Below are 10,579 nucleotides of genomic sequence, written 5' to 3'. Positions count from 1 at the left end.
ATACACAATATTTAGTTCTACTGTTTAGTTGTGTTTCTTGTTTTTTGTTTTCTTTTTAGTTTTACACGTTTTTCATCGTGCGGTTTCTGCACGTATTTCTGCGCAACTAGTTCATCAGTTTTTCAAAAATGGTAAAGCCAAAAAAATCAAACATTGCAGGCGGATTCTCTGATCAGAGCATAAAATCTCTTGGGAAAGACGGTCAGCGGGCACAAAAGGTTTCCAAAGTCGTGAAGGATGTCGAAAATGCAGAGTCGTTTTCGAACTTTGTCAGTACAAAAAGATCGCAGGCCAGCTTGGGCACTCGGAGCCCAAGTATTCCATCCGACGAGTTTTTCCCATCCCCAACTCCCAGTGCTGTCTCTCCACAGCTGAAGGCCAAAAAGTCGAAATCTTTCATCAGACTAAAGGTGAGTAAATCACTGACCTCGATAGCTTCAAGAAAACATACGTCCTCGGCTTTAACAAACCGGAGTTCTGATGGGAGCGACCAGCCTTGGCAAATTTATAAGATCATCAAAAAGGAATCAAGTGAAAAGGTTCAATTCGAGCAAAGTAAAAGTTTTGAAATATCTAGTTCTTCGGAAAGTGAGTTTGTCGATGAGGAGGGTTTTGCACCAGGAGAGAATGACAGCAGTTTTCACACGGAGCTCAGCTCTTTGTTTAAATCTGATGGCCGAATGAGTGCATCCTCCGACTCGAACATCAGGATGCGATTCAACCTACTCGATGGCATCAGGAATCTGCCCGATTTGGACGAGATTAGTGCCCGCTCGAGCTCAGAACACGATTTGAAGCGGTCGGAAAGCGATATGGACCTCGGAAAGTTCCGGAACCCTTTGACATACAGCTCCTCCCTCACTTATACGGATGGCACATTGGCCACAGACCAATACGATGAAGCTATGGACGACACAATGTTTCCGATGTCCGATGAATCCGATGCACAAGGTCTGGCTATGATTTCGTCCTCCGAACTGGAATCAGACGACGACATCGATTGGGGATCGGAGAACAAACAAGACAAATCGAGTATCGTACCGGAATTCGCTGATATTACAATCGGGTCCGTAGAATCTATTCCCAAGCGAGTTCGCCAGACCGTTTGTGTCGATAGCATTTGCGAAAACGTTCTGACCGAGATAGTCGATCAAGTGGTGGAGAATTTAGAAAACGAAGACCTTGTGAGAAGGAAGAATCTGGACAAGGGCAAGCTCTTGGATCGACTTCGCGAGGAAGTCGATGACCACTTCTGGGAGAAGTACGAGAACGACTTTCTAACCAAACGAATGACCGAATACTATCTGCGCCGCTTCAAGTATTCCCTGATAACGCCGAGCACCACTTCCGAGCTCAACGACGCCTATCGAGGGCGGTACATGAGTGCCCTTTACGAACTGGACCGCTGGATGCTGAAAGAACGGGAGGCCGAGGAACTCCTTCTGGCGGAAAGGGATCGACTGAACACGGAGTTCGAGCAGAAAAAATCTGAGGAAACTGAACAATTCGAACGGCTGGAGAAGCTATTCAGAAACACCATTTATGGTCGTGCCGCACCTTCAGATCGCCTTCAAAATGTAAGTCTTTTTACAAAAACAGACTAAAACTTTGGTAACAATTAATTGGTAACGGGTAAAGGAGTAAGAAAAACTATTTGTGTGCATTTCAAAGTTACCCGGATACAATCGGCGTAGAAAAATATTTATATAAAATATTTAGGTAGCGTAATTATTATCATAAAGAAAAACCTTGTATATGAAATAATACTTTTAAAAGCTATTTGAACATTTTATTAGGTTACCGAAGGGCTCCTACGACAAATGAGGAAAAAGCGCGATGCAATCTCTGAGACGCGCACAGTTTTGATCGTAAAGCAGCACAACTATGCATACATTAAGAAGGTAATAGTTACCTATAGTAACTAGCTTAGAAAAAGACCTTAAATGTTATTTCGCAGAAAATCAATAACACAGATACCCTATCTGGAGAGGTAAAAATAGATACGTATCTTTCCACCGAACAAGGTGTTCAGGATTTGGCAAATACTTTGCATAGTAAGTATATCAACGAGCAACAAGAAAGTCATTCGAACAATTTGATTGATTTGCTTATTTTGTTGATACGTTGATACGGACAGTCAAGCAGACTTGTCTAGATCGACGAAACTATTTATTATTGCATAAATAACGAGTTAACCAACTCCGTTTTAATCTAATTACCATCTTTATTCTTGCAGATAGAAACGAAGAGCTGAACCGAATGTATACCCTGGTCAAAAACAAAATTCACACAATTTCACATATGAGATGCAGACGCAAGTTGCTAGGTCAAAAGTTTCGGGTAGCCAAAGTCGAGCTGCTTGAAAGGCGAGGACAACTTTTGGCGTTGCGTGATCGAGTTCACGAGAGCAATGTACTACACAACAAACTTCGGGCCAAAATCCAACAGGCTCGCTTCAAAAGTGGCCTAAAATCGTATCCCAAGTTGTTAGCTGACTTCGATCAAACGAAGAAATTAGTGCTGATGAAGCGGAATGATGTAAAACAACTGAAGAAACAACAAGACAATCTGATAAAAAAAGTAGACAAAATAGAATTGGAGATTCAAGAATCTTGTTTTAGTATCCAATCAAAAGGTACACCTAAAAAAAAACGAATGCAGTACCGAAATAAATAAATCAAAGAGTAATTGAAACATGGCCTAAAATGTTTTAAATATTTTTTCATTGACTTCCCTTTTCTTTTACACTGAACACTTTTGTCAAAATATTTGAAAAAATAGATCCAAAATTTGGACAAATCAAAATTTTTGTGATCCACCGCCATCGAATGGCTTTCTTCCTCATCCGACTGGCAATTGTGGCCGGTGTGGTTTATGGCACCCAGGAGCTGGGATTCTGGGATAGTGCCGGTCACTCGCAGGATCTCCTGGATGAAGTGAAAAGGGAAGTGAAGCCCGTGTCGGAGAACATGATGAACCGGTTCTGCTGCTGGCGGTGCGAGAACTGCGACAGGGATAAGGGGGTGAAGCCCTGGCAGGAGTCCATGGTGGATGCCTGGAACGAGTCGGTCAAGAAGACGTTCACCACCCTGGGCGTTCACGTGCCCTTCTACTACAACCGCTTCAGGGAGGATTTCCAGAAGGGCATTGATGACTTCATGAACGGCAGCGAAGATTGAATTAAGTTAAACACGCATCAAATCTATATTCAATGTCATATTAACAAATAAAACCGACCTTTCACTGAACGCAAAATCGAATTGGTCGTTTTGTTCTATAAAATTAGAACAAGCCCACTAGAACAAGAAATATGCAATGCTGAAAGATATATATTCACTATTCTTATTATTTATTACTTATTGTTCACTAATTCTTATTAGTGATTTGTGTAGACTTTATTTATGCATGCGTGACTTCTTTTTTGCGGGCTGAATTCCCCCAGGTTGAGAAGCAGAGGAATTGGAGGAGGTCCCTGCGATCGAGGACTTGAATGGTTTAGATGCTACCACTGACTTCCCACTGACAGCTTTATAAGGTGGAGCATTTATGGCTGGACGAACTGCAGTGGGTCGAGTGGTTCCACCAGGAACTCCAGAAGAGGAGAAACAAGTCACGGATTGACTTTGATTTAAGACCCCGGCACGAGGCTTGGAAAGCGGAGCAGCACGAGCTGGAACCGAAGAGCTGTTAGAAGTAGGACCCACTACTTCCGCAACAGGAGCACCCGGATTAAGGGGCAATCCGATCCTCGGGTTCGGTTGGGTGGTATCAGAGGCTCCGCCCTTCAGCTCGGGAGTCGCTCCCACTTGGCACTGACGCCAGGCTGGCAGCATTAGGCCATGGCTTATGCTCGGCATGGGCAGGGTGGGCTGGCCGGGAACCAGGGACTTCATCAGCTGCTGGAGGGGTCTCCTCCTGAGCTCCTCTGTCCGCTCCAGGTGGGCCATCTCCAGATCCTCGACCGACACGTTCGAGTGGTTTGCCAGCTTTGCAAAACGCTGGGCCTCAACGAGCTTGTCCCTTGCCAAAGCTAAATATTCGGGAGTGTTAGGTAAACTCCTCCTTTTATATTAGGTCTGAACTCACTGTAAGCCAGATCTAGGATTAGGCCACGAGCCCGTGGCTCCACCTCCAGTCGAAGGTCCTTTAAAAGACTGTCCACGAACGCCATATCTGCCTTAATATCCAAGTCGCGTTCGCTCAGCACATAATTCGGTTTTTTGTCCATTGCTTGGGAGAAAGTTTTTACGGACTTTCAGAATGATTTTGGTTGACAGCTAAGGTGACTTGCAAGTTTCATCTGTCAACTTGATGACATAAAATCAACTCAGGGTTGTTTCAGGGTAACCAGGTGACAACTCTTAGCATCGCAGTTCCGTTAATCTTTTAATATTTTTATCGATGTATCGTTTTTTTGGGTTGATTTTTTGAACTTATAGATTTTTAACAAAACATGGGATTCTTGATATAGAATTTTACTTTCCTTCCATCTTTGGAACAATTTTTGAGTTATTATAAGCTAAATATAAGACTAGTATAACTACAACTTTTGTATTCTAATGAGTTCAATTTTACCTGTAAATTAAAGTTTTAAGTTAAGAAACAAACTTCAGGTCACATTTATTTTAAGTTGTGTATACTCTATGTTTATAAGATAGTATACTAAAAATGCTTTAGGGTTGATAATACTGCTATGCCTCCTTAATCTATACTAATATTATAAAGAGGTAAAATTTGTTTGTTTGTTTGTTTGTTTGTTTGTTTGTTTGTTTGTTTGTTTGCAGGGAATAGGCTCCTGAACTACTGGTCCGATTTAAAAAATTCTTTCACCGATAGAATGCTATATTATCGTGGAGTTAAATAGGCTATAATTTATTTTGAAAAAAATTAGGGATCCGTAAGAAAATTGCAATATTGTCGCATATAAAGTGAGTTGCTACCTCATCACACTGACAAACACGCTCCCATAGCATTTTAACTCAATTTTTGTGTTCACTTTGATATTGTGAAAAAAAAAGAATTTTTATTCAATTTAAGTTGAACTGTGAAAATTATGTGGATCGTGCATTTGAGAATAAATTCACCACTCTGTCCATAGTCCAAAATGCTTAGAGGACGACGTGCAAACATTGGCCGCAGACATCCAAGCCAGCAGCCAGTATATTCACAAAACTTAAGCGAAGAAAGACAAATGAGCACATGGAGATCATTGGCATCATTCAATCGCATGGCATTCCAATATGACCCCACTGCGAACTACAGTGATAATGAAAATTTAGATATTGGACCAATGGCGACTATATACCGATATTGCAGTGCGTTAAGGTTTAAAAGAGAAACGGCTGGATTGTGCTGCGCAAGTGGAAAAGTCAAACTGGAAAAGTGTTAAATCACCATCTTTCTATACTTCCATATATTTGAAAAAGGTTGCAACATGGATTATTATGTTGTTAAATTGTGTTGACCAGCGAAGCGGACACAGGCCCTCTAGTTGAGAAATATGGGTGAGCTTCGTTGTATAGTCGGTTTTCAGTGAAAATAGCTGGTCACAATTATAGTCCAGACGATCAAGTTGAAATTTCCTAAGGTTTGGTTTACCAGTTGGGAGCCAGTTGAACCGATCTGATTTTTTTCCTTTGGCGGTGCTGGATAGCAATCGACCCATTCTACATCTAAACTCCCTTTGGCGTTTTCATCTTTTAAAGGAACACAAATACGGGGACCAGGAATCGGAGAAACAATCGGAGTTCTATTGAAATTCCTGGGTCTATCCTTTCTGGGTTTTGTATTACCAATATCTGATCCTTTAGAATATAAGATTTTTAAATTTTAATGTTAATAAATTGGATTTGGTAGCAACTCACCAACTGGCAAACCAACTTTGGGCTTTGAATGCAAGAAGGTGGCTCCTGGTTGAGGAACTCTGGGATAAGGTCCTTGTGGAATGTAGATTTGCGGAAAAAGTCCGCCCACCGGATACGGAAACGGTTCTAAACTCGCCAGCGGAGGTCTTCGGGGAATCATAAAAGGATTCCAGCCAATCGGATTGGCGGGTGCCAATGGATACTGGAAATTATAAAAACTGCTTGGTGGGGATAGAGGTCTATCCCAGTTGCTCGGGCCTTCATTATTCGGATAGGTTTCTCTACCGCGATTCCTGACATGCACATATCCATTTGTTATGGCCACATGTAAAAGCAGCATCACCAGCAGCCTGCCATTAAATGCGGACGAGTGAAGCGACATTCTGCAATGGATTTAATTTAATATACTTGAGCTTATCTAATGGACGACAAAAAGTCTCACTTTTGTGTTAAGTTAAATCAGCAAAAGTGAACTTATTCACCCACTGTCATAATCACTTTATCAAGATTAGTCGAATGGTCGAGGAAATTGATATTATTTGTTAAAAATTAAACATTTTTGTTTTTAATTAGTTAAACATTTTTTTTTTTTAGTTGGACGACAAATTGTTAGAGCAACAACAAAGTAAACTGTGTACATGACTCATGCTATTTTTTTTGGATTTATGTTTGTTTCATTAACAAAGTATGGGGTAAAGTCGAATTTGATAAGAAATATTTTTAATGATTCATGTGCGCTTCCTTCCAACGTAGTTTTGGGTCACCATTTACACTAGAATCTTTTCTTACTTTCGTTTTTACTTCCGTTTAATTTGAAATCCGATCGTTAATTCTGGCGACTGCGAGTTGTGCCATAAATATATCTCAGACGACTGAAGTGCTGAACAAATTGCTCATGCCTTATATTCATGCAATGTGAATGATAATATCATCCAGAAATTCCAAGGCACTATAGAAGACCATATATTCTAGTATATATGTTCTCTTTTGTCACCACCATGGTCATCTCTTTTTGGTTGAAAGTTAATAGAGTTTTAAACCAACCAGAAGTTAGTAGTTTATGGTTAGAAATGTAAAAATTCATTTATTAAACTAAAATTGGTTAAATAAAAAATTGAGTAATGACATATTTAGTTATCATTAAATTAGCTCTACTCATTTACCATTAAATGCAAATTATAAGTAAACGAAACATGATAAGAAATTTTAGATTAGGAACCCACAATTTTGAGCTTCCCATTTAAATATTCTGACGTACAAGCCAGAAAGTGCGCATTTGAAAAGTAATTCGGGGGAAAAAAAAAATAATAATAAAGCTATTATGATAAACTGAACCTAATTTTATTCGTATTTTAGATGAAAAAACAACAAGTAAATATATATTATCGATTAGTTTTCCCGAAATTCCTATTACTGACATGAAATACTTGTTTCATGACTTATGAGAAATTCTAGACAGAGATACGTTTTGTAGTTTGAATTATCCAAAGAAACAGACTCCTGACTAAGAATATGTATATCTTATGGGGCCTAGAGGGTTTTCTTTAATGTTAGCAATTTGTAGCGCTAGGTATCACATTTTGTTAATTGAGTTTATAAATATGGGAACTTTAGGCTTAAGTTGGAATGGTCTTATAAGTAGGTTTTATCCCTTGCGTTTTTAATGCCTAGAAACGGAAAAAATTATATTGCCACCCCAGTTTTGAAAATACAGTACTGTTATTAATCATGCAGATACAAATGGTAAGGACAGTGGTTCTAAAAATTTGAAAAGTTGTTTGAATTTTCTCATCCGAGTAACCTGATTTACACTCGACTATATCGATTTTCCCAGGTTTAATTGCAATTATCGTCCGATTTAAGGATTGTAGCTCATTCAATGCACGTAGACTTGGTCAAAATTCTATAAATATATATACTTTATATGTAATATTAATGATTTAAAATGTTACACACAAACAATCAAAGTCTAAACTGTTCTACCCAAAAAAAATGAACATCTGGTAAATTGATGTAAATATATTTTGGGTTCAAATATTGTTTACAAAAACAACGAGCTTAAACAGAGTACAGTGGAGATTACCCCTAGGTATCCTTAAAAAGAGGAATAGAATTGAGCGATGACCTGGTGGATTCCTTGTGTGAATCCGCAACTAAATTGAGCCACTCTTCAAAGTTTTTGTTGAAATCATTGTCACTGTCCCTCCCCATAGAGAATGGGTTACTGCTGGGAATGTGAAAGCTTCGGAAATAATTGGAGCCGAGTTTGCCCGTCAGATTTTCCATGGTGGCCGATTCCGATTTGTAGGTGAGCGGATTCTTGCGTATGTTGGTCTGAGCTTCATCCCGGGGATACGGGGCGGAGTCGGCTTTGGGTGAATCGAGTGAGCCTCCGATATTTAAGTACGAGGAAGGAGGATTTGTCCTCGAGAAGGACGAAAACGAACTAAAGAGGGAGGAATAAGAAGGCAGATTGTTGGATCTTGAGGCGATCCCGCTGCCAGAACTGGAACTAAGCCTAGATCCCAAACTGGAACCAAAACTGGAACTCGAACTGGATCTGGAACTGAAGCTGGGACTCCAACTGGATCTGAAACTTGAACTCGAACTTGAGCTACTGCGACGACTTCCATAGGACCTTCCTACGGCAATCTCCGTATTTAAGGCCAAAACCAGGAGCGGCAATACGATCAGGGATGTCTTCATTCTGAAAAGGACCCAACATTCAATTATTTACAATAGATACACTAGTTTCTTCAATGATACTATAAATTTAAATAAGAATGAGAACCAGAGCCTTACACCCACATTATAACTTTCCCTCTTTCCGAAATCAATTTCGAAAGGTTAAGGGGTTATCCTACTCTTGACTTTTCAAAAAAATTTTTTTCTTTCAAAATTTGTTATATATTAGTAAAAAGTGTAAGGAATGTTGTCCGAAAATTTCAAGTCGATCGGAGGAAAACTGTAAAAATGGGGAAATTTAAAGCGCGAGTTTTCCAGAGTGTTTCAAAGGGTTTAAAACTTTGAACGCGTTTTTCTCAAAACAACTTTTTTGAAGTCGGTAGTCAAATTTTTTCGAAAACTATTGCATCGATCGACGCTTCCTTTTGCACACTTCTTTTAGACATGTTTTATTGTCGTTGAACGAAGGATTTTTATTAGTTTCAACTTAATTTATACGACGAAATAGGGTCAAAATGTAAAAAACAACACTATTTTTTATATAAAAACGTTATAAAAATTTAATCTGTAATAAAAAAAATCCTTCGTTCAAAGACAAGTCAGACACATACACTCAAAAAATTTGGATTTTTGAACCGCCAGGCCACTATTTTTCATATGGTCAACATTCAGGCATTCTCAACGGCTCGTTTTTTAATATTTTCTTTTAAAAATTCTACAGACTGTAGTTGAAATATTATATATTAATATTCAATAAACAAACATGGTAAAAATATCGCAGGCTCTTTGAAAAAATTCACGAAAATAGAAACCTACAACTATGAACTAGTAACCTTATAAAACCATGGCTACGGGTCAAGACAGTTATTATTTTTATTTAGTAATAGGTATTATATTTTTAAATTATGTGCCTTAGGATCTTGCGCTTTTAAAATCTGCTGCAATATACGTAATTGAAACAAGTCAAAATAATACGTTCGAGTTCTAAAATAAGAGAATTGTAGGGCCCTTATCAATTTTTTTATGACTTATCTTAAAGCAGGCTCAAAACTTAGTCTTTTTAATTTAAATTATTTTTTTGTTAAACTATTTTAAAAGGGCTTATATTTTTAGTGCTTCTGCTTTTAATAAGCTTTAAAGGGTTGACTTTGTTTTTCCTTATTTATGTAAATTTGACTTACTTTTGTGAGAATTATTTCTCTCGTTGTTTCTGTCGTAAGTATTTTTTTATATTGTTCCGTGCCAAGTTTTTTGAACGACTGATTGAAGAATAAAATAACCCGCCTTTTAAGTACGTATCTCTCTGCGTCGGATTGCGCTGATATTGCATTACTATTATCGTTGGGGTCACAAAAAAAACACATTTCACATTATAACGAATTACAAGGAAAGCCAGATAGGCGATCAGGCAGAAAATATAGCGAATCTGTTTTAAGGGCTGATTAAATAAAGTATAGCTTCAAATATTTAGAGAACTAAATTAAATAATGTAAACAAAATTCGATTTACTTTTCTTTGAAATAATTATAAAAAACTCTTCTTTTAACTTCTTTCGCTCCGTATAAGTGCGTAACAAAGTCAATATTGAAACAAGAAAGGAAACAAGAAAGGAATTATGTATATACCCTTGCAGTCATCAAATATGCCGAACAAAACACATAAAGGCTGAACAACATCGAATCTATAACGATTTTTCTATTTATTTTCCATATTTTCGACTATTGTTCATATGACGGCTATATGATATAGTCGTCCGATTTTGATGAAATTTAATGTGTAATGCAAGAGTCGTTAGACTCTATATTAAAAAAATCATGATTGTCTGATGAAAAACAACGATGTTATAATTTTATTTTCCATATTTCTATACAGATTGCTCGATCTTTCCTATGACAACTAAATGATAACGTTGTCGCATTTTAATGAAATTTTTTTCTCGATTCAAGGGTTATTAAAAAACTCCATATTTTAAAAATCATGCTCGTGGGATTAAAAACAACGACGTTATAATTTTTTTCCATTATTTATAT

At 38.0% G+C, this 10,579-nt stretch overlaps 4 protein-coding genes across 4 annotated transcripts; 2 read left to right on the top strand and 2 right to left on the bottom strand.

Moving 5' to 3' along the window:
* The first annotated feature begins 16 nt into the window (after positions 1 to 16).
* Positions 17 to 2,698, top strand: LOC108098709. The gene is made up of 4 exons (XM_017201824.2): positions 17 to 1,577; positions 1,797 to 1,901; positions 1,958 to 2,054; positions 2,237 to 2,698. Exons 1-4 carry the CDS (start codon positions 129 to 131, stop codon positions 2,674 to 2,676), a joined length of 2,091 nt encoding a protein of 696 aa, XP_017057313.2. The 5' UTR covers positions 17 to 128; the 3' UTR covers positions 2,677 to 2,698.
* A 33-nt stretch (positions 2,699 to 2,731) lies between these two features.
* Positions 2,732 to 3,255, top strand: LOC108098710. The gene has a single exon (XM_017201825.2). It carries the CDS (start codon positions 2,829 to 2,831, stop codon positions 3,177 to 3,179), a length of 351 nt encoding a protein of 116 aa, XP_017057314.1. The 5' UTR covers positions 2,732 to 2,828; the 3' UTR covers positions 3,180 to 3,255.
* Positions 3,256 to 3,320: 65 nt separating this feature from the next.
* Positions 3,321 to 4,286, bottom strand: LOC108098695. The gene is made up of 2 exons (XM_017201804.2): positions 4,087 to 4,286; positions 3,321 to 4,030 (listed from the first exon to the last, which is right to left on the bottom strand). Exons 1-2 carry the CDS (start codon positions 4,226 to 4,228, stop codon positions 3,396 to 3,398), a joined length of 777 nt encoding a protein of 258 aa, XP_017057293.2. The 5' UTR covers positions 4,229 to 4,286; the 3' UTR covers positions 3,321 to 3,395.
* Positions 4,287 to 7,868: 3,582 nt separating this feature from the next.
* On the bottom strand, positions 7,869 to 9,801 carry LOC108098698 (putative protein TPRXL). The gene is made up of 2 exons (XM_017201807.2): positions 9,731 to 9,801; positions 7,869 to 8,571 (listed from the first exon to the last, which is right to left on the bottom strand). The coding sequence occupies exon 2, from the start codon at positions 8,568 to 8,570 to the stop codon at positions 7,950 to 7,952; it is 621 nt and encodes a 206-aa protein (XP_017057296.2). The 5' UTR covers position 8,571; positions 9,731 to 9,801; the 3' UTR covers positions 7,869 to 7,949.
* Positions 9,802 to 10,579: the final 778 nt, after the last annotated feature.

This window comes from Drosophila ficusphila, unplaced genomic scaffold (genome assembly GCF_018152265.1).
Source record: "Drosophila ficusphila isolate 14025-0441.05 unplaced genomic scaffold, ASM1815226v1 contig_607, whole genome shotgun sequence".
In the NCBI taxonomy this organism is placed as follows: domain Eukaryota; kingdom Metazoa; phylum Arthropoda; class Insecta; order Diptera; family Drosophilidae; genus Drosophila; species Drosophila ficusphila.
The sequence above is the reverse complement of the archived record's forward strand: the minus strand, read 5'-3'. Positions and strand labels throughout refer to the sequence as shown.